The sequence below is a fragment of the Telmatherina bonti genome, assembly GCF_933228915.1.
Source record: "Telmatherina bonti genome assembly, chromosome: 21".
Classification (NCBI taxonomy): domain Eukaryota; kingdom Metazoa; phylum Chordata; class Actinopteri; order Atheriniformes; family Telmatherinidae; genus Telmatherina; species Telmatherina bonti.
Window position 1 is genome coordinate 33,190,277 of NC_136630.1, and position 24,902 is coordinate 33,215,178.

The 24,902-nt window shown below is 44.7% G+C and overlaps 1 protein-coding gene across 1 annotated transcript in view; it reads left to right on the top strand.

The window, feature by feature from the left end:
• The window catches only part of fmn2b (formin 2b), a gene marked incomplete at both ends in the record, with an annotated part of 91,762 nt that overhangs the window by 12,507 nt on the left and 54,353 nt on the right, over window positions 1-24,902 (top strand). The window contains 2 exons of the mRNA XM_079260662.1: window positions 9,351-9,532; window positions 10,286-10,436. Of these exons, the coding sequence (XP_079116788.1) occupies window positions 9,351-9,532; window positions 10,286-10,436 (333 nt within the window). The remainder of the gene's footprint in view (window positions 1-9,350; window positions 9,533-10,285; window positions 10,437-24,902) is intronic.

Sequence of the window (24,902 nt, forward strand, 5' to 3'; positions counted from 1 at the left end):
AGAAGCTGATGATCCATTTGATTAGAATCAGCTGTGTTGGTAGCGGGAAACAAATAAAAACCTCCCGGATACCGGCTGTGGAAGACTGGAGTGTGACACCCCTGGTCTAAGCCTTGTAAATGCCACTGTTCACACATGTCCAGGTTAGCCTGCACCCTGACAGACAAGTTGGGAAAAGGAATGAGAATAATAAAAACTATTTATAAAACAATCCAGCATGCTGCAGTGCTCTGGCAAGCCCTGTGCTGCCCCGTGGGCTTGGACCCCTCATGCTGCATGGTAAAAGAGAGACACCAGATACATGAGATAAACTTAGTTTCTACAAGCCAGAGTCATGACTTTGAGTAATATCCAAGGCTCTGGCCACAATGAGTGAAAAACATCAGTATCTATTTATCTCTACATTTACAGTTATTCAGTTAAGCATCAGTCAAAATAAATGAGATTTTTATCTTATTCTCCATCGTATGCATTCAATATTTTTTATACCATATTTAAACAGGAAGCCTCCATTTTTAAGGTGCTCCTGTCATGTCAATCAGCACAAAAATCAGCAGACAGACATAAATCACGTAGTGACAAAGTCGCACATCTCCACGAGCACGGCACTTTCTTCCTGCTTGTAGCATTAAAGGGAGCATCTGCCTCCACTCTGCAGCACCTGCTCTGCTCTGCTCAGGTGGAACAAGCAGGTAGTTCTTACCTGTCTTGCATGTTCAGTTATATGTTGCATGCTGGTCAAAAGGATTCTTGCTGGTACAGAAAGAACAGATGTTTCAGCATCGATCCGCACATCACCACTTAGTCTTCTTCTTGGATAAGTCTTTTTAAAATTCTAGGCCCATTCTTACTTTTGCCAACCACATTTATTTATTTATTTACTTATATATTTACCTGCCCAAGACTCATGTCATACTGCAGTAGGAAACCTCCAGAACTTCTGGATTAGCCAATCAGGCGTTGCGTCCATCCCACAGCCCAGCCAAAGCAGTTTAGTAAGAGAATTACTGGCTGACATGCGGCCACGAGGTTCATGTAGCCTCCATAGTTCCAAACAGCTCAGCGCTGTCAGTTCATTAGGACGGGTTCTGGCAGGATGCAGTACAAACACATCAATTTTCCTCCCAACTTTCCCTCAGTATTATCCAGTATAGATTACTATACTGTATGTAACTGATCTAAGCTGTATTTCTGGGAGTGGAAGAGAGGACATTTATCATAGATCTACGTGACTAAACACACCAGTAAATATCTTGACAGATTATATTCATGTAGTCATTCAAAAATCTATATTTCTGTTGATGATGACATCACACCCATAATGTGTATCTTTACTTTGACAAAGAACACACGGATGTGTAACAGCCATTTTAAAGCTGTTTCTGTTTGCATGCTAGCATGGGGCCGCTACATCTCGTCCCGCTACAGTGTGCCTGAGGTTTGCACCTGCTTGAACTGACCTTCACATTTACATTCTTCAGTGAAGCCTGTAATATTACTGCCTGTTGCCAGGATTTACCGTCTCCAAACGCTCCAGGTGGGAAAGAAGTCTTCCATCCATCCATGGATCCATCCAAGTCTTCCATTTTCGTGTAAAATGAGCTGGAAAACTAGCAAGGCAAACCAGACGCTGTACCAGCGTAGAGTCTGGGTTCTCACTCATGTCAACGGACTTCCAGGGCGGGACAAACAAGCGTGGAGTAAACCAATCGGAAAGATGGCAGACGTGACGTCAGTAAAGCGGCAGCCTACAATGTCTGGAAGTGTTCAGTAGAGCGAACGCAGCAGAAGCAAACATGGCGTGTGGAACAGAAGACATAAATGAGCCGTGTCGTTTTTGCTGTACAAACCTGAGGCTACATGGCGTTGGCAACTCGCCGTTGCTTTTAGAACCTAATTGTAAGAAACAAACTTCCGCTACGTCCAAGCGCCCTCTTGAATGTTTTGAAGAATGTGTGGTGACACAAGGCAAGATTCTCCCCAGATCAACCAATCAGAGTGGCCGGTTTGTTTAAGACCGATGTGAATCTGTGAAGGGGAGGGACTCCAGACTGAGGCGCTCAGTGTTGAATATGTAGAGCGCTCCAGTCTGGCGGGCCAGGTCACCAAAACACAGCAAATCTCAATAAAACATTTTCAAAGCTTTGAACACTTGAAGGACTCCTGGCTGTGTAGATACTTTGATGACTTGAGATTCATTATTTTAAAGTAGAGAAAACTGATTATATTGGTAGATAATATATATTTCACTTTTCTTATGTAAACTGAATAAATATATCTGTAACCCTGTTTATTGTTGTTCTGGCCAGAAAACGATAATACATTTTATCAAAAATATTAAATAATCTAAAGTATTTTCTGTTTTTATTTTGGCAACTTTAATGTAATGCTGGCAAAATAAAAGTTTTGTGATCACTTGTGCTCAATATAATTTGGCATAGTAGTAGATAGTAGTAGATCTATTAAAGGTTTGCGTGTACTAAAGTGTGAGCAAAAACTTAAACAAGTACAAACTAATTTACTAAGCGTGCACTGAGGGTTTCATCTTGCAAAAGTGCAAAATAGCATCTCCATCCAGTTAGTGCATACATCAAAGAATATTTGATAAGGGGTGTTCACACACTATTCTGCATGTGTTGGGAGGAGAAAATGTAAATGTATTATTTCAGCACCCGCAATATGATCTATCAAACCTCAGACTGTTGTTGCTAATAAAAACGTAAGCAGCTTTATCTCACATTGCTCTACTGTTCCCGCTATTCTGTGATGTACACTGGAGTGGTGGAGGGCGGGGGGCAGGATAAGGGACGGTTGTGGAGGGTAGGGGTGTCCAAAGGGCTAGCTCCCCTCACTCCTCCACATCCCTATGTGTGCACATAGGGATTTGAGGAGTGTGCAAGTTCTATAGGATTTTGCAGATGGAGCTATCTAAATGGCCTAAATTCAAATGAGCAAATGAGAGGACAAGAAGAAAACTTTGTTGAGAGTTACAGTGGCTTGCGAAAGTATTCATATTCCTTGAACTTTTCCATATTTTGACATAAATATATTTCATTGGATTTTTATGTGAAAAACCAACACAAAGTATCACAGAGCTGTGAAGTACCATGAACATTACACATGATTTTATATTTTTTTTTATAAATAAAAAACTGAAAAGTGCAGGGTGCAAAAGTATTCAGTCCCTTTTCTCTGAGTGCAACCAGTTGCCTGCAGAAGTTGCCTGATGACTGCTGAATGTTGCCTCATGACTACATAGAGTCCACCTGAGTGTAATGTGATCTCAGTACAGATCCAGCTGTTCTGCGACGCCTCAGAGGTTTGTTAGGAGGATGTTGGGGAGCAAACAGACCATGAAGTCCAAGGAACACACCAGGCAGGTCAGAGATAAAGTTCTGGAGAAGTTTAAAGCAGGGTTAGGATATAAAAACATTTTCCAAGCCTTAAACATCTCATGGAGCGCCGTTCAGTCCATGATCTGGAAATGGTAAGAGAACGCCAAGCCTACCGAGACTCGGCCGTCCGCCTTCCAGGCCGAACAAGGAGAGCACTTACAGGAGATGCAGCCAGGAGGCCCATGGTGACTCTGGACCACGGCAGAGATCCACAGCTCAGGGAATCTGTCCACAGGACATCTGCTGGGCGTGCTCGCCACAAATCTGGTCTTTATGGAAGAGTGCCGAGAAGAAAGCCGTTGTTAAAACCAGAAGATGTCCCATTTGCAGTTTGCCAGAAGCCATGTGGGGGACTCAGCTAACATGTGGAAGAAGCTGCTCTGGTCACTTTTTAGCCGAAATGCAAAATGTTGTGTGTGGCGGAAACATTACAGATCACCCTGAACACACCGTCCCCACTGTCAGGCATGGTGGTGGTAGCATCATGCTCTGTCGGGGGGGCTTCTCTTCAGCATGGACGGTGAAGGTGGTCCGAGCTGATGGGAAGATGGATGGAACCAAATACAGCACCATGTTGGAAGAAAACCTGTTTGAGTCTGGAAAAGACTTGCGACTGGGTTGGAGGTTCACCTTCCAACAGGACGACGAGCAAAAACATAAAGCGGGACTACGACGGAACGGTTTAAAACAAAAAGCTGGACAACGATGGAGCGCTTTAAAACAAAGCGGGACTACGACGGAACGGTTTAAAACATAAAGCGGGACTACGACGGAACGGTTTAAAACATAAAGCTGGACTACGACGAAACGGTTTAAAACGTAAAGCGGGACTACGATGAAACGGTTTAAAACATAAAGCGGGACTACGACGAAACGGTTTAAAACGTAAAGCGGGACTACGATGAAACGGTTTAAAACATAAAGCGGGACTACGATGAAACGGTTTAAAGCGTAAAGCGGGACTACGATGAAATGGTTTAAAACGTAAAGCGGGACTACGATGAAACGGTTTAAAACATAAAGCGGGACTACGATGAAATGGTTTAAAACGTAAAGCGGGACTACGATGAAACGGTTTAAAACATAAAGCGGGACTACGATGAAACGGTTTAAAACATAAAGCGGGACTACGATGAAACGGTTTAAAACATAAAGCGGGACTACGATGAAACAGTTTAAAACGTAAAGCGGGACTACGATGAAACGGTTTAAAACGTAAAGCGGGACTACGATGAAACGGTTTAAAACGTAAAGCGGGACTACGATGAAATGGTTTAAAACGTAAAGCGGGACTACGATGAAACGGTTTAAAACATAAAGCGGGACTACGATGAAACGGTTTAAAACGTGAAGCGGGACTACGATGAAACGGTTTAAAACATAAAGCGGGACTACGACGGAACAGTTTAAAACGTAAAGCGGGACTACGACGGAACGGTTTAAAACGTAAAGCGGGACTACAATGAAACGGTTTAAAACATAAAGCGGGACTATGACGGAACGGTTTAAAACATAAAGTGGGACTATGACGGAACGGTTTAAAACAAAAAGTGGGACTATGACGGAACGGTTTAAAACATAAAGTGGGACTACGACGGAACAGTTTAAAACATAAAGCGGGACTATGACGGAACAGTTTAAAACGTAAAGCAGGACTACGACGGAACGGTTTAAAACATAAAGTGGGACTACAACGGAACGGTTTAAAACATAAAGCGGGACTATGACGGAACGGTTTAAAACATAAAGCGGAACTACGACGAAACAGTTTAAAACATAAAGTGGGACTATGACGGAACAGTTTAAAACATAAAGTGGGACTACAACGGAACGGTTTAAAACATAAAGTGGGACTATGACGGAACGGTTTAAAACATAAAGCGGGACTTCGACGGAACGGTTTAAAACATAAAGTGGGACTACAACGGAACGGTTTAAAACATAAAGTGGGACTATGACGGAACGGTTTAAAACGTAAAGCGGGACTACGACGGAACGGTTTAAAACATAAAGTGGGACTACAACGGAACGGTTTAAAACATAAAGTGGGACTATGACGGAACGGTTTAAAACATAAAGCGGGACTATGACGGAACGGTTTAAAACATAAAGCGGAACTACGACGAAACAGTTTAAAACATAAAGTGGGACTATGACGGAACAGTTTAAAACATAAAGTGGGACTACAACGGAACGGTTTAAAACATAAAGTGGGACTATGACGGAACGGTTTAAAACATAAAGCGGGACTTCGACGGAACGGTTTAAAACATAAAGTGGGACTACAACGGAACGGTTTAAAACATAAAGTGGGACTATGACGGAACGGTTTAAAACGTAAAGCGGGACTACGACGGAACGGTTTAAAACATAAAGTGGGACTACAACGGAACGGTTTAAAACATAAAGTGGGACTATGACGGAACGGTTTAAAACATAAAGCGGGACTTCGACGGAACGGTTTAAAACATAAAGTGGGACTACGACGGAACAGTTTAAAACGTAAAGCGGGACTATGACGGAACAGTTTAAAACGTAAAGCGGGACTTCGACGGAACGGTTTAAAACATAAAGTGGGACTACGACGGAACAGTTTAAAACGTAAAGCGGGACTATGACGGAACAGTTTAAAACGTAAAGCGGGACTACGACGGAACGGTTTAAAACGTAAAGCGGGACTACAACGGAACGGTTTAAAACATAAAGCGGGACTATGACGGAACGGTTTAAAACATAAAGCGGAACTACGACGGAACAGTTTAAAACATAAAGTGGGACTATGACGGAACAGTTTAAAACATAAAGTGGGACTACAACGGAACGGTTTAAAACATAAAGCGGGACTATGACGGAACGGTTTAAAACATAAAGCGGAACTACGACGGAACAGTTTAAAACATAAAGCGGAACTACGACGGAACAGTTTAAAACATAAAGTGGGACTACGACGGAACGGTTTAAAACATAAAGCGGGACTATGACGGAACGGTTTAAAACATAAAGCGGAACTACGACGGAACAGTTTAAAACATAAAGCGGAACTACGACGGAACAGTTTAAAACATAAAGTGGGACTACGACGGAACGGTTTAAAACATAAAGCGGAACTACGACGGAACAGTTTAAAACATAAAGCGGAACTACGACGGAACAGTTTAAAACATAAAGTGGGACTACGACGGAACGGTTTAAAACATAAAGCGGGACTTCGACGGAACGGTTTAAAACATAAAGTGGGACTACGACGGAACAGTTTAAAACGTAAAGCGGGACTATGACGGAACGGTTTAAAACATAAAGTGGGACTACGACGGAACAGTTTAAAACGTAAAGCGGGACTATGACGGAACGGTTTAAAACATAAAGCGGGACTACGACGGAACGGTTTAAAACATAAAGCGGGACTACGACGGAACGGTTTAAAACATAAAGCGGGACTACGACGGAACGGTTTAAAACATAAAGCGGGACTACGACGGAACGGTTTAAAACATAAAGCGGGACTACGACCGAACGGTTTAAAACATAAAGCGGGACTACGACGGAACGGTTTAAAACATAAAGCGGGACTATGACGGAACGGTTTAAAACGTAAAGCGGGACTACGACGGAACGGTTTAAAACATAAAGCGGGACTATGACGGAACGGTTTAAAACATAAAGCGGGACTTCGACGGAACGGTTTAAAACATAAAGTGGGACTACGACGGAACGGTTTAAAACGTAAAGCGGGATTACGACGGAACGGTTTAAAACGTAAAGCGGGATTACGACGGAACGGTTTAAAACGTAAAGCGGGATTACGACGGAACGGTTTAAAACGTAAAGCGGGACTATGACGGAACGGTTTAAAACGTAAAGCGGGATTACGACGGAACGGTTTAAAACGTAAAGCGGGATTACGACGGAACGGTTTAAAACGTAAAGCGGGACTATGACGGAGCGGTTTAAAACATAAAGCGGAACTACGACGAAACGGTTTTTTCATAGCCATCTCCCAACTACATTGGGAATATCATCAGGCAGCAGCAACCGCTGGAGTAAGCGCTGTTGAAATACGATATTTCTCAGGAGTGTTCCATGAAAGACACTATTCCATATTCATTCCGCCAAAAGATCAGTGTGATGCTTGTGTTTCTTTCAAGCAGTGGAATATCAGCAAGGCTGAGTATGATGCACATGTCGCCCAGAAAGATGAAGCGAGGCAAGAAAAATCATGTGACGAGTATTCTGTGACTAATGAGAAGTCTGTTTGGACAATGGACTTGCAAGCTGTACTGTTGTGTCCAAAAATCCAAGCCAGTAGACTGCATTACAAACCAAAACGGTAGGTCCACAACTTCACCCTTTTTAATTTGGGATCAAAGGAAGGTTACTACTACATTTGGCATCAATGTCAGGGGGACCTGAGTGGTGAAGCATTTGCACACCTTCAATATTGCCACTTTGAAGGTGTGATCAAAGACAATCCAGAACTCAAGGAGATCGTAGTGTGGAGAGACGGTTGGGGTTATCACAACCGAAATGCATGTGTTGTACATGAATTCTCTGAGCTTCAAAGGAAATATGGTGTACTAAAAACACAGAAACACCTTGTCGCAGGGATCACACAAATGGAGAGTGACAGCATGCATTGTACTGTTGAATGCAAAATGGTTACAGATATCTTCATCCCCAAAGACTCCCTCATTATACTCCAGACTATAAGACTCAGGCCATCACCTTACCATGTGAAAGTGCTCAAGCATGATCAGTTCCTAAAAATGAATGGATCTTACTTCACTAGCATCAGACCAGGCAAAAAAAACGGATCCAACCGTCCATGACTGCAAGGTCCATTTCAAACTGTCCTTCTCAGAGGACTCCATGTGGGAAGCACTGCCACAGAAGATACAGGTTCCAAATGAACCAATAACATGGATAGGAATGTTTCCATGTGCTCTGCCAATCCAGGAAAGAAAGTTCCAGGACCTCCCGTTGATGAAACACGTCGTGCCAATCGAATGTCATCACTTCTTTGACAATTTGCCACATTAACAGGCACCAGTCAAGAATCCAGTAAAGAAGAAATGAAGGTAGAAGTGATGGGATACGTACACCGCCTCAGCATGATGTTTAGTTTGTTTTATATTAAGTCACAAAGGCATGTTAAAACATTTGCCTAAGTCCTTTATTCCTCTCATGTTATATCATTGAGAGACATTGTTTTAATGTCAATAGTCATCTATTATCACAACCTTTTTAAATGAAATTGCTAATAAATATTATTATATTATAAATATTATACAATTTTGTGTACAGTTTTTGGTGTTTTGTGAAAATCTTGAAAAAATTACTTGTGTCATTATTTTAAGAGGGTGTCAATACCTTGACGGTGTCGAATGGCTGAATCCTGTAAACTGCGTCTCGGTCACGTTCGCTCGCCATCACGACCTGTTGATGTTTTGGAGTCAAAAGCACTGGACCATCCCCCTTACAATGCCGGACATCCTGCGTCCAATCAGTGTGCACCTCATTAACATGATTTAAACCACCATTTATATTGGTCAAAATCTTGCATGAATTCTCACGAGACAAAGTTGTATTATCAGAAAATGGACAGACAAGCACGTTTTAATAAGTTTTTAGGCAATTATTTAAGAACACACAGAGGACAGTGGACCAATGAAAAGACCAGGTGGTGACACCTTTTATTTCTAAGTGTGAGTTTTAAATCATAGTGAAGGTGTTTGAACATATTTGTTACCAGAAGGTCTGACTGAGATTAACAAATGGCTCCAATTCCGATTTCAAGTTTGGTAGTGTCTAATCTAGTTTAGACATTAGTCTATTTTTTTCTTTATTGGTTTGCATAAATAACCTAACATGCAAAAAAGTAGTTGCTGAGGATTTCATATCTGAAAGAACTGAGTCACATCATTGAAAACCTGATTGTTGGTTCCTTGGTTCCTCCAGGTCGAACTCTTCTGGAGAAGCTGTTCCTGCAGCAGAAGGAGAAGGAAGAACCAGAGGAGGCAGAGAGGCTCTGCTCCAGGATCCTGGCCATGGGCCTCCTGCTGCCTTTCACAGACTGCTTCAGGGAGCAGTTAGGAGACAGCACAGCTCATATCACCTCAAATGCAACAGCCGGATTTGATGTATGTAGCTGCACTTTACCCATCATGTTTGGTGTGACCTTGTATGATTTTCTCCACAGTCATATTTACTGTTAAGAGGCATCTATTATTTGAACTATTCACATTCTGTAAATTAGAATTGGTTTGAGTTTATTCCCTCTTAACATGCCTTACTCATCAGTAATGCAAATTTGCAAGATAATTCATGACTTTCTTCAGTCTCTCAAATCATCAGGACATAGTTCCTTTTGTGCATCATGAGTATAAAATCTTTGTGATTATTCATTTATTAATTTTCCAAACCGCTAGTCCAATGAAGGGTCACGGGGAAGCTGGAGTCTATCCCAGCAATCACTGGGCGAGAGGCAGGTACACCTGGACTGGTCGCCGGTCCATCAGAGGGACACACAGAGACAAACAACCACTCACACTCACTCCTAGGAACAAATTGGATTAACCAGTTAACCAAGTGTTTCTCAAATTTAGTCCTCAGGCCCCCGCCCTGCATGTTTTAGACATGATCCTCCTCCAAAGCACCTGACTCCGATTATTGAACTTCCTCATCAGGTTCTTTGCAGCCTATCAATGAACCTTTATTTCATTCAGGTGTGTTCAGGTAGGGTTGCCAGTAAAACATGCAGGGCAGGGGGGGCTGAGGACTGGAATTGAGAAACACGCATGTCTTTGGATGGTGGGAGGAAGCTGGAGCTATCCATTTTGTGTCTACCCCACAAAAAACCCATGGAAAGAATTTAAAGCATTTTGTTTCTGCAGCATGACCAGCTATATACCTGGGCAGCTGTCAACCAGCCACCACACTCCCTCGATCCTCTGGAGGGAAAACTACTCAGTCACTTGAAGGGATCCTGGTCTACAACCAGGCCAGGTGGAGAAAACCAAACTGGACTTGAATCCGTAGAGGCAGGTAAGAACATAGACAACACATTCATACATAAATCATGTTTTTAATACCAAAGTAAACATTGTTCTGTGGGAGGTCTGCCAGATGATTTGGGCCAAATTAAATTAAGTTTTATAATGCCCCACGCGGAGTCCAGAACACCACGACACACAGCGTTGTTTTATCCCTACTTACATTTATCTATTCAGTTTACATCAGTATTTGCACTTTGTCAAAACAAAGCTTCATGTTGTTTGTTTGTCTTTTAAAATATATGGAATCCTAAAGACATGTGTACAAACAACGCCTACAAATAGCTTTGTGAGGCCAGAGAGTGGTATCTATCTCAGATGACTGACAGAATGTCAACCATTGGGTGTGTGTGTATAAAGAACGGGGGTAGGAGAGTGTGAGTTTTAGCGTGTGTCAGAGAATGGGTGGATAGGGTGTGCTTAAGGAGGAAGTGTGGATGCATGTGTGTGCGTGCATGGGGGGGGGGGGGGGGGGGGGGGGGGGGGTCTTGGTGCTCGGGGAGCGCTGCTGGTCCACTGGGGTGCGGCCTGGCTGCCGCTCGGTGGCGGTCTGGGGATCCCGGCCCTCCGTCGGTGTGGGCCGGGCCCTCTGCCTGCGGGGGTGGGGGGTTGCTTCCGGGCTCTTGGGGCCGGGAGGCCCGCGCTGTGTCTGCCCTGGGGGGCCGGTGCCCGGCGGGGCCGGTCCTCGCTGGTCCGGGCCTGCTGGGGCCTGTTCCCCCTGACTGCGGGGGACTCTGGCTGGGACCCCCCTCTGCCTCCTCCTGTGTCGGTGCATGGCTGGCTCCGGGGTGGGGCGGTTGGTGTCTGTGCCTGGGGATGGCTGCCGATGGCCCTGGTCTCGGGGGTCCTCCTGGCGTGCCTCTTGCCTTTGTGTGGGAGGGGTCACACTGGCATGATCTTCTCTGAACACGTTCCACTCTGCATGTTCTGCATGTGACACAGTCACCGAGTCGTCTGCAGGTTTATTCACTAACAGCAGCTGGTTTTCTCATTTCTGTTTGTTTCTCATTTATATTTAACTAATATGTGTATACATATGTGTGTATGTGTGTATATGTATGTGTGTGTATGTGTGTGTATGTATACATCTGTGGGTTGTTTTTTTCTTTTTGTTTTTGGGTTATTTTTTTGGGGTTTTTTTCTCTCCCTTTATCTCTTTCACTTTTCCTATGAGGTGTTTTTTCTCCTTTCTCTTTCTGTCTTTCATCTGTCCTCTCTGGTCCAGCAGTACAAACTCTACAATTCAGACAATAATACAAAATAAATATACAAATAAAAAAAAAATTCAGAAAGTCAAGGGGATCATTATATCTATAAAGCTTCCCTTGGCAGAGAAAATTTGCTCATCAGAACAGCATCCAGACCATCATTCTGCTGCCTAAATGCTGGACAAGACAAAAAAAAAAAAAAAAAAAATTAATGTCAACGATTCCTGAACTCTGTTTGCTATGATAGAAAAACTTACAAATCCTCCTGAACAGACCTTTCCACTAAGAAATGCAGTAAATTTGCCACCTTTTTTTTAGTGAAAAAATTAAAACAGTTAGAAAAAAATATTAATGCCACATATTCAACAAAAAAAAAATTAGTCTATGTCCAAAACTTTGAAATAACTCTGATGTTATGTCAGAATTTAACATGATTGATTTAAAAATACCTACAATTTCTTAAAATTTTTCAAGTCTCTGAAGAACTGCTCCTAAGCCACTACTGAAGTAAAGGACTCTACATGCTTATGTAATAAAAAAACAATAAACCTCTCTCTAACACGTTGCAAACCTATTTCTAACCAGCTACAGACCAGTCTCTAACCAGCTACAGACCAGTCTCTAACCAGCTACAGACCTGTCTCTAACCAGCTATAGACATGTCTCTAACCAGCTACAGACCCTAACCAGCTACAAACCTGTCTCTAACCAGCTACAGACCTGTCTCTAACCAGCTATAGACCTGTCTCTAACCAGCTACAGACCCTAACCAGCTACAGACCTGTCTCTAACCAGCTACAGACCAGTCTCTAACCAGCTACAGGCCTGTCTCTAACCAGCTACAGACCTGTCTCTAACCAGCTACAGACCTGTCTCTAACCACCTACAGACCTGTCTCTAACCAGCTACAGACCCTAACCAGCTACAGACCTGTCTCTAACCAGCTACAGACCAGTCTCTACTCAGCTACAGGCCTGTCTCTAACCAGCTACAGACCTGTCTCTAACCAGCTATAGACCTGTCTCTAACCAGCTATAGACACGTCTCTAACCAGCTACAGACCTGTCTCTAACCAGCTACAGACCTGTCTCTAACCAGCTGTAGACCTGTCTCTAACCAGCTACAGACCTGTCTGTAACCAGCTATAGACATGTCTCTAACCAGCTACAGACCTGTCTCTAACCAGCTACAAACCTGTCTCTAACCAGCTACAGACCAGTCTCTAACCAGCTGTAGACCTGTCTCTATCTAGCTATAGACCAGTCTCTAACCAGCTACAGACCAGTCTCTAACCAGCTACAGACCTGTCTCTAACCAGCTACAAACCTGTCTCTAACCAGCTACAGACCAGTCTCTAACCAGCTACAGACCAGTCTCTAACCAGCTACAGGCCTGTCTCTAACCAGCTACAGACCAGTCTCTAACCAGCTACAGACCAGTCTCTAACCAGCTACAAACCGGTCTCTAACCAGCTACAGACCAGTCTCTAACCAGCTACAGACCAGTCTCTAACCAGCTACAGGCCTGTCTCTAACCAGCTACAGACCAGTCTCTAACCAGCTACAGACCTGTCTCTAACCAGCTACAGACCAGTCTCTAACCAGCTACAGGCCTGTCTATAACCAGCTACAGACCAGTCTCTAACCAGCTACAGACCAGTCTCTAACCAGCTACAGGCCTGTCTCTAACCAGCTACAGACCAGTCTCTAACCAGCTACAGACCAGTCTCTAACCAGCTACAGGCCTGTCTATAACCAGCTATAGACCTGTCTCTATCTAGCTATAGACCAGTCTCTAACCAGCTACAAACCTCTCTCTAACCAGCTACAGACCAGTCTCTAACCAGCTACAGACCAGTCTCTAACCAGCTACAGACCTGTCTCTAACCAGCTACAAACCTGTCTCTAACCAGCTACAAACCTGTCTCTAACCAGCTACAGACAAGTCTCTAACCAGCTACAGACCTGTCTCTAACCAGCTACAGACCTGTCTCTAACCAGCTACAGACATGTCTCTAACCAGCTACAGACCTGTCTCTTAACCAGCTACAGACATGTCTCTAACCAGCTATAGACCTGTCTCTAACCAGCTACAGACATGTATCTAACCAGCTACAGACCTGTCTCTAACCAGCTACAGACCTGTCTCTAACCAGCTACAGACCTGTCTCAAACCAGCTACAGACCTGTCTCTAACCAGCTACAGACCTGTCTCTAACCAGCTATAGACCTGTCTCTAACCAGCTACAGACATGTATCTAACGAGCTACAGACCTGTCTCTAACCAGCTACAGACCTGTCTCTAACCAGCTATAGACCTGTCTCTAACCAGCTACAGACCTGTCTCTAACCAGCTACAGACATGTATCTAACCAGCTATAGACCTGTCTCTAACCAGCTATAGACCTGTCTCTAACCAGCTACAGACATGTATCTAACCAGCTACAGACCTGTCTCTAACCAGCTACAGACCTGTCTCTAACCAGCTACAGACCTGTCTCTAACCAGCTACAGACCTGTCTCAAACCAGCTACAGACCTGTCTCTAACCAGCTATAGACCTGTCTCTAACCAGCTACAGACATGTATCTAACGAGCTACAGACCTGTCTCTAACCAGCTACAGACCTGTCTCTAACCAGCTATAGACATGTCTCTAACCAGCTACAGACATGTATCTAACCAGCTGCAGGCCTCTCTCTAACCAGCTATAGACCTGTCTCTAACCAGCTATAGACCTGTCTCTAACCAGCTACAGACATGTATCTAACGAGCTACAGACCTGTCTCTAACCAGCTATAGACCTGTCTCTAACCAGCTACAGACATGTCTCTAACCAGCTATAGACCTGTCTCTAACCAGCTACAGACCTGTCTCTAACCAGCTACAAACCTGTCTCTAACCAGCTACAGACCAGTCTCTAACCAGCTACAGACCAGTCTCTAAACAGCTATAGACCTGTCTCTAACCAGCTACAGACATGTATCTAACGAGCTACAGACCTGTCTCTAACCAGCTATAGACCTGTCTCTAAACAGCTATAGACCTGTCTCTAACCAGCTACAGACATGTATCTAACGAGCTACAGACCTGTCTCTAACCAGCTATAGACCTGTCTCTAACCAGCTACAGACCTGTCTCTAACCAGCTATAGACCTGTCTCTAACCAGCTACAGACATGTATCTAACCAGCTACAGACCTGTCTGTAACCAGCTATAGACATGTCTCTAACCAGCTACAGACCTGTCTGTAACCAGCTATAGGCATGTCTCTAACCAGCTACAGACCTGTCTCTAACCAGCTACAAACCTGTCTCTAACCAGCTACAGACCAGTCTCTAACCAGCTACAGACCAGTCTCTAACCAGCTACAAACCTGTCTCTAACCAGCTACAGACCAGTCTCTAACCAGCTACAGACCAGTCTCTAACCAGCTACAGACCTGTTTCTAACCAGCTACAAACCTGTCTCTAACCAGCTACAGACCAGTCTCTAACCAGCTACAGACCAGTCTCTACCCAGCTACAGACCTGTCTGTAACCAGCTACAGACCAGTCTCTAACCAGCTACAGACCTGTCTCTAACCAGCTGTAGACCTGTCTCTAACCAGCTACAGACCTGTCTCTAACCAGCTACAGACCTGTCTCTAACCAGCTACAGACCTGTCTCTAACCAGCTACAGACCTGTCTCTAACCAGCTATAGACCTGTCTCTAACCAGCTACAGACATGTATATAACGAGCTACAGACCTGTCTCTAACCAGCTACAGACCTGTCTCTAACCAGCTACAGACCTGTCTCTAACCAGCTATAGACCTGTCTCTAACCAGCTACAGACATGTATCTAACCAGCTACAGACCTGTCTCTAACCAGCTACAGACCTCTCTAACCAGCTACAGACCTGTCTCTAACCAGCTACAGACATCTCTAACCAGCTACAGACCTGTCTGTAACCAGCTACAGACCTGACTCTAACCAGCTATAGACCTGTCTCTAACCAGCTACAGACATGTATCTAACGAGCTACAGACCTGTCTCTAACCAGCTATAGACCTGTCTCTAACCAGCTACAGACATGTCTCTAACCAGCTACAGACCTGTCTCAAACCAGCTACAGACCTGTCTCTAACCAGCTATAGACCTGTCTCTAACCAGCTACAGACCTGTCTCTAACCAGCTGTAGACCTGTCTCTAACCAGCTACAGGCCTGTCTCTAACCAGCTACAGACCTGTCTCTAACCAGCTACAGACATGTCTCTAACCAGCTATAGACCTGTCTCTAACCAGCTATAGACCCGTCTCTAACCAGCTACAGACCTGTCTCTAACCAGCTATAGAGCTGTCTCTAACCAGCTACAGACCTCTCTAACCAGCTACAGACCTGTCTCTAACCAGCTACAAACATGTCTCTAACCAGCTACAGACCTCTCTAACCAGCTACAGACCTGTCTCTTAACCAGCTACAGACCTGTCTCTAACCAGCTACAGACCTGTCTCTAACCAGCTATAGACCTGTCTCTAACCAGCTACAGACATGTATCTAACGAGCTACAGACATGTATATAACAAGCTACAGACCTGTCTGTAACCAGCTATAGACCTGTCTCTAACCAGCTACAGACCTGTCTCTAACCAGCTACAGACCTGTCTCTAACCAGCTACAGACCTGTCTCTAACCAGCTATAGACCTGTCTCTAACCAGCTACAGACATGTATATAACGAGCTACAGACCTGTCTCTAACCAGCTACAGACCTGTCTGTAACCAGCTACAGACCTGACTCTAACCAGCTATAGACCTGTCTCTAACCAGCTACAGACATGTCTCTAACCAGCTATAGACCTGTCTCTAACCAGCTATAGACCCGTCTCTAACCAGCTACAGACCTGTCTCTAACCAGCTATAGAGCTGTCTCTAACCAGCTACAGACCTCTCTAACCAGCTACAGACCTGTCTCTAACCAGCTACAGACATGTCTCTAACCAGCTACAGACCTCTCTAACCAGCTACAGACCTGTCTCTTAACCAGCTACAGACCTGTCTCTAACCAGCTACAGACCTGTCTCTAACCAGCTATAGACCTGTCTCTAACCAGCTACAGACATGTATCTAACGAGCTACAGACCTGTCTCTAACCAGCTACAGACCTGTCTCTAACCAGCTACAGACCTGTCTCTAACCAGCTACAGACATGTCTCTAACCAGCTACAGACCTGTCTCAAACCAGCTACAGACCTGTCTCTAACCAGCTACAGACCTGTCTCTAACCAGCTATAGACCTGTCTCTAACCAGCTACAGACCTGTCTCTTAACCAGCTACAGACATGTATCTAACGAGCTACAGACCTGTCTCTAACCAGCTATAGACCTGTCTCTAACCAGCTACAGAAATGTCTCTAACCAGCTACAGACCTGTCTCAAACCAGCTACAGACCTGTCTCTAACCAGCTATAGACCAGTCTCTAACCAGCTGTAGACCTGTCTCTAACCAGCTACAGGCCTGTCTCTAACCAGCTACAGACCTGTCTCTAACCAGCTACAGACATGTCTCTAACCAGCTATAGACCTGTCTCTAACCAGCTATAGACCTGTCTCTAACCAGCTATAGACCTGTCTCTAACCAGCTATAGACCAGTCTCTAACCAGCTACAGACCTGTCTCTAACCTGCTACAGACCTGTCTCTAACCAGCTACAGACCTGTCTCTAACCAGCTACAGACCTGTCTCAAACCAGCTACAGACCTGTCTCTAACCAGCTATAGACCTGTCTCAAACCAGCTACAGACCTGTCTCTAACCAGCTGTAGACCTGTCTCTAACCAGCTACAGGCCTGTCTCTAACCAGCTACAGACCTGTCTCTAACCAGCTACAGACATGTCTCTAACCAGCTATAGACCTGTCTCTAACCAGCTATAGACCTGTCTCTAACCAGCTATAGACCTGTCTCTAACCAGCTACAGATCTGTCTCTAACCAGCTACAGACATGTATCTAACGAGCTACAGACCTGTCTCTAACCAGCTACAGACCTGTCTCTAACCAGCTACAGACATGTCACTAACCAGCTGTACACCTGTCTCTAACCAGGTATAGACCTGTCTCTAACCAGCTACAGACCTGTCTCTTAACCAGCTACAGACATGTATCTAACGAGCTACAGACCTGTCTCTAACCAGCTATAGACCTGTCTCTAACCAGCTACAGACCTGTCTCTAACCAGCTGTAGACCTGTCTCTAACCAGCTACAGACCTGTCTCTAACCAGCTACAGACCTGTCTCTAACCAGCTACAGACATGTCTCTAACCAGCTATAGACCTGTCTCTAACCAGCTATAGACCTGTCTCTAACCAGCTACAGACCTGTCTCTAACCAGCTATAGACCTGTCTCTAACCAGCTACAGACCTCTCTAACCAGCTACAGACCTGTCCCTAACCAGCTACAGACATGTCTCTAAACAGCTACAGACCTGTCTCTTAACCAGCTACAGACCTGTCTCTAACCAGCTACAGACCTGTCTCTAACCAGCTATAGACCTGTCTCTAACCAGCTACAGACATGTATCTAACGTGCTACAGACCTGTCTCTAAACAGCTACAGACCTGTCTCTAACCAGCTACAGACATGTCTCTAACCAGCTACAGACCTGTCTCAAACCAGCTATAGACCTGTCTCAAACCAGCTACAGACATGTCTCTAACCAGCTACAGACCTGTCTCTAACCAGCTATAGACCTGTCTCAAACCAGCTACAGACCTGTCTCTAACCAGCTATAGACCTGTCTCTAACCAGCTACAGACATGTATCTAACGAGCTACAGACCTGTCTCTAACCAGCTACAGACATGTCACTAACCAGCTGTAGACCTGTCTCTAACCAGGTATAGACATGTATATAACGAGCTACAGACCTGTCTCTAACCAGCTACAGACCTGTCTCTAACCAGCTACAGACATGTCTCTAACCAGCTATAGACCTGTCTCTAACCAGCTACAGACATGTATCTAACGAGCTACAGACCTGTCTCTAAACAGCTAGAGACCTGTCTATAACCAGCTATGGACCTGTCTCTAACCAGCTATAGACCTGTCTCTAACCAGCTACAGACATGTATCTAACCAGCTACAGACCTGTCTCTAACCAGCTACAGACCTCTCTAACCAGCTACAGACCTGTCTCTAACCAGCTACAGACATCTCTAACCAGCTACAGACCTGTCTGTAACCAGCTACAGACCTGACTCTAACCAGCTATAGACCTGTCTCTAACCAGCTACAGACCTGTCTCAAACCAGCTACAGACCTGTCTCTAACCAGCTATAGACCTGTCTCTAACCAGCTACAGACATGTCTCTAACCAGCTACAGACCTGTCTCAAACCAGCTACAGACCTGTCTCTAACCAGCTATAGACCTGTCTCTAACCAGCTACAGACATGTATCTAACGAGCTACAGACCTGTCTCTAAACAGCTAGAGACCTGTCTATAACCAGCTATAGACCTGTCTCTAACCAGCTACAGACCTGTCTCTAACCAGCTACAGACCTGTCTCTAACCAGCTACAGACATGTATCTAACCAGCTACAGACCTGTCTCTAACCAGCTACAGACCTCTCTAACCAGCTACAGACCTGTCTCTAACCAGCTACAGACATCTCTAACCAGCTACAGACCTGTCTGTAACCAGCTACAGACCTGTCTCTAACCAGCTATAGACCTGTCTCTAACCAGCTACAGACATGTATCTAACGAGCTACAGACCTGTCTCTAAACAGCTAGAGACCTGTCTATAACCAGCTATAGACCTGTCTCTAACCAGCTACAGACCTGTCTCTAACCAGCTACAGACCTGTCTCTAACCAGCTACAGACATGTATCTAACGAGCTACAGACCTGTCTCTAACCAGCTATAGACCTGTCTCTAACCAGCTACAGACATGTCTCTAACCAGCTACAGACCTGTCTCAAACCAGCTACAGACCTGTCTCTAACCAGCTATAGACCTGTCTCTAACCAGCTACAGACCTGTCTCTAACCAGCTGTAGACCTGTCTCTAACCAGCTACAGGCCTGTCTCTAACCAGCTACAGACCTGTCTCTAACCAGCTACAGACATGTCTCTAACCAGCTATAGACCTGTCTCTAACCAGCTATAGACCCGTCTCTAACCAGCTACAGACCTGTCTCTAACCAGCTATAGAGCTGTCTCTAACCAGCTACAGACCTCTCTAACCAGCTACAGACCTGTCTCTAACCAGCTACAGACATGTCTCTAACCAGCTACAGACCTCTCTAACCAGCTACAGACCTGTCTCTTAACCAGCTACAGACCTGTCTCTAACCAGCTACAGACCTGTCTCTAACCAGCTATAGACCTGTCTCTAACCAGCTACAGACATGTATCTAACGAGCTACAGACATGTATATAACAAGCTACAGACCTGTCTGTAACCAGCTATAGACCTGTCTCTAACCAGCTACAGACCTGTCTCTAACCAGCTACAGACCTGTCTCTAACCAGCTACAGACCTGTCTCTAACCAGCTATAGACCTGTCTCTAACCAGCTACAGACATGTATATAACGAGCTACAGACCTGTCTCTAACCAGCTACAGACCTGTCTCTAACCAGCTACAGACATGTCTCTAACCAGCTATAGACCTGTCTCTAACCAGCTACAGACATGTATCTAACGAGCTACAGACCTGTCTCTAAACAGCTAGAGACCTGTCTATAACCAGCTATAGACCTGTCTCTAACCAGCTATAGACCTGTCTCTAACCAGCTACAGACATGTATCTAACCAGCTACAGACCTGTCTCTAACCAGCTACAGACCTCTCTAACCAGCTACAGACCTGTCTCTAACCAGCTACAGACATCTCTAACCAGCTACAGACCTGTCTGTAACCAGCTACAGACCTGACTCTAACCAGCTATAGACCTGTCTCTAACCAGCTACAGACATGTATCTAACGAGCTACAGACCTGTCTCTAACCAGCTATAGACCTGTCTCTAACCAGCTACAGACATGTCTCTAACCAGCTACAGACCTGTCTCAAACCAGCTACAGACCTGTCTCTAACCAGCTATAGACCTGTCTCTAACCAGCTACAGACCTGTCTCTAACCAGCTGTAGACCTGTCTCTAACCAGCTACAGGCCCGTCTCTAACCAGCTACAGACCTGTCTCTAACCAGCTACAGACATGTCTCTAACCAGCTATAGACCTGTCTCTAACCAGCTATAGACCCGACTCTAACCAGCTACAGACCTGTCTCTAACCAGCTATAGAGCTGTCTCTAACCAGCTACAGACCTCTCTAACCAGCTACAGACCTGTCTCTAACCAGCTACAGACATGTCTCTAACCAGCTACAGACCTCTCTAACCAGCTACAGACCTGTCTCTTAACCAGCTACAGACCTGTCTCTAACCAGCTACAGACCTGTCTCTAACCAGCTATAGACCTGTCTCTAACCAGCTACAGACATGTATCTAACGAGCTACAGACCTGTCTCTAACCAGCTACAGACCTGTCTCTAACCAGCTACAGACATGTCTCTAACCAGCTACAGACCTGTCTCTAACCAGCTACAGATCTGTCTCTAACCAGCTACAGACATGTATCTAACGAGCTACAGACCTGTCTCTAACCAGCTACAGACCTGTCTCTAACCAGCTACAGACATGTCACTAACCAGCTGTACACCTGTCTCTAACCAGGTATAGACCTGTCTCTAACCAGCTACAGACCTGTCTCTTAACCAGCTACAGACATGTATCTAACGAGCTACAGACCTGTCTCTAACCAGCTATAGACCTGTCTCTAACCAGCTACAGAAATGTCTCTAACCAGCTATAGACCAGTCTCTAACCAGCTGTAGACCTGTCTCTAACCAGCTACAGGCCTGTCTCTAACCAGCTACAGACCTGTCTCTAACCAGCTACAGACATGTCTCTAACCAGCTATAGACCTGTCTCTAACCAGCTATAGACCTGTCTCTAACCAGCTATAGACCTGTCTCTAACCAGCTATAGATCAGTCTCTAACCAGCTACAGACCTGTCTCTAACCTGCTACAGATCTGTCTCTAACCAGCTACAGACCTGTCTCTAACCAGCTACAGACCTGTCTCAAACCAGCTACAGACCTGTCTCTAACCAGCTATAGACCTGTCTCAAACCAGCTACAGACCTGTCTCTAACCAGCTGTAGACCTGTCTCTAACCAGCTACAGGCCTGTCTCTAACCAGCTACAGACATGTCTCTAACCAGCTATAGACCTGTCTCTAACCAGCTATAGACCTGTCTCTAACCAGCTATAGACCTGTCTCTAACCAGCTACAGATCTGTCTCTAACCAGCTACAGACATGTATCTAACGAGCTACAGACCTGTCTCTAACCAGCTACAGACCTGTCTCTAACCAGCTACAGACATGTCACTAACCAGCTGTACACCTGTCTCTAACCAGGTATAGACCTGTCTCTAACCAGCTACAGACCTGTCTCTTAACCAGCTACAGACATGTATCTAACGAGCTACAGACCTGTCTCTAACCAGCTATAGACCTGTCTCTAACCAGCTACAGACCTGTCTCTAACCAGCTGTAGACCTGTCTCTAACCAGCTACAGACCTGTCTCTAACCAGCTATAGACCTGTCTCTAACCAGCTACAGACCTCTCTAACCAGCTACAGACCTGTCCCTAACCAGCTACAGACATGTCTCTAAACAGCTACAGACCTCTCTAACCAGCTACAGACCTGTCTCTTAACCAGCTACAGACCTGTCTCTAACCAGCTACAGACCTGTCTCTAACCAGCTATAGACCTGTCTCTAACCAGCTACAGACATGTATCTAACGTGCTACAGACCTGTCTCTAAACAGCTACAGACCTGTCTCTAACCAGCTACAGACATGTCTCTAACCAGCTACAGACCTGTCTCAAACCAGCTACAGACCTGTCTCTAACCAGCTATAGACCTGTCTCTAACCAGCTACAGACATGTATCTAACGAGCTACAGACCTGTCTCTAACCAGCTACAGACCTGTCTCTAACCAGCTACAGACATATCACTAACCAGCTGTAGACCTGTCTCTAACCAGGTATAGACCTGTCTCTAACCAGCTACAGACCTGTCTCTAACCAGCTACAGACCTGTCTCTAACCAGCTACAGACATGTCACTAACCAGCTGTAGACCTGTCTCTAACCAGGTATAGACCTGTCTCTAACCAGCTACAGACCTGTCTCTAACCAGTTACAGACCAGTCTCTAACCAGCTACAGACCTGTCTCTAACCAGCTACAGACCTGTCTGTAACTAGCTAAAGACCCGTCTCTAAACAGCTAAAGACCTGTCTTTAACCAGCTACAGACCTGTCACTAACTAGCTACAGACCTATCATCTTAAATGAAAGTGGAAATCTTGATAAATTCCAGTCCGGCTTTGCTCCTAAACCTGCATGAAATCTGCACAGTAACTTTTATCTGATCTTGTTTTTAATTATATAAATTGTTCTGATTTTGCTAATTGTGTTGTCTTTTATGTTTTTTTGCACCATCTGTGATGCTTTTAAAGTGTCATGTTTCATGTTTGAAGCCTTTTGAAGTCTTGTACATGAAAGGTTTTGTAAAGATAAACTTGCCTTGCCTGTTCCTAAAAGGGTGCAATGTTTTTGTATGAATCACAAAAACAGTATATTAGAATTTAAACAAAAGAAAAACCAATATATGAAATCCACTACTATATGAAAGCTACTAATAACGCACACTGTTTGTCTGCACATCCTTCTGAAACGTGTTAAATATCGACACCACAAGCTGGAACTGGCCCTGTGACCTCACGGTGCAAACTAGGGTGTAAATTTGGAGGCATTCTGTAATATATTGAGGGGCCAGTCCATTTAAAGCTTTAAAATCAAACAATAAGATCTTAAAATCAATTCTAAAATGTCCAGGCAGCCAGTGGAGAGAAGCTAAAATTGGCATGATGCTTTCATGTTTTCTGGTCCCAGTTAAAAGTTGTGCAGCAGAATTCTGGACTAACTGCAAGCGTGAAAGAGTGTGTTGGCAGATACCTACATAGAAACCATTTCCTTAGTCCAGTCGAGCGGACATAAAAGCATGCACAACTTGTTCCAGAACATGAAAAGATAAAAAAGGTTTCACTTTTGATAAAAGATGCAGGTGATAAAAACTTGATTTTAAAATGGCATTGACCTGTTTATCAAGCTTAAAATCACCGTCCATTGTGACGTCAAGGCTGGTGACCTTTTGAAGTGGTCCCAAGTCAACAGGGGAGTTTCCCAACAGCAGGATCTCAGTCTTTTCCTCATTTAATTTTCCTAATACCTCATTAGGCAGCAATTGCTTTTGGAGATTGGTATGTACATTTGGCAGTCATCAACATAGAAGTGATATGAGATACCTTGTTTTTAGAATATTTCCCTGAGTGGGAGGAGATATATGGCAAAAAGAATAGGTCCCAGGATAGATCCCTGGGGGACTCTACAGTGCAGAGGAGCAGAAGATGAGATGGATTCCCCCAGCCTGATTGAAAATTCTATTCTATAGTCATTTAGCAGACGCTTTTATCCAAAGCGACTTACATACACGCTAATACCACGATAGGGACATTGGGGGGCAACTTAGGGTTCAGTATCTCTCCCAAGGACACTCCGGCTCATAGTCAGGGGAAGCCTGGAATCAAACTCCCAATTTCCCAGTTACAAGCCGACTGCTCTTCCTCCTGAGCTACAACCGCCTCCCACTCAGGTAAGATTGAAACCACTGGAGAGCAGTCCCCCTGACACTGCACAGTTCTCCAAACAAGATAAGAGTTGTGTGGTCTACCATATCAGAAGCAGGTCAGGTCTAAAAGCACTACAATGGCAGAGCTACCAGAATCATTCATTAAAAGCAAGTCATTAAAAACCTTAAGAAGTGCAGACTCAGAGCTATGAAAAGCTTCGTAGCCCGACTGAAGTGGATCTAAAATACCATTTGTGTCTAAAAACAGTTGCAGTTGAGCAAGGACACATTTCTCCAATATCTTAGAGACCAGTGGTAGTTTAGAGATGGGGCAATACTAAATCTATTGGGTCAAGGCCAGATTTTGTCATCAGCGGTTCAACAACAGTGTTTTTACAAAATGTGGGAACAGTCCCAGAGACCAAGCTCTTATTAATTATTTCCCTTATGAAGGAGCCGATTGTGCCCCAAGCCTCTTTTAAAAATTGAGGAAGGACCGGG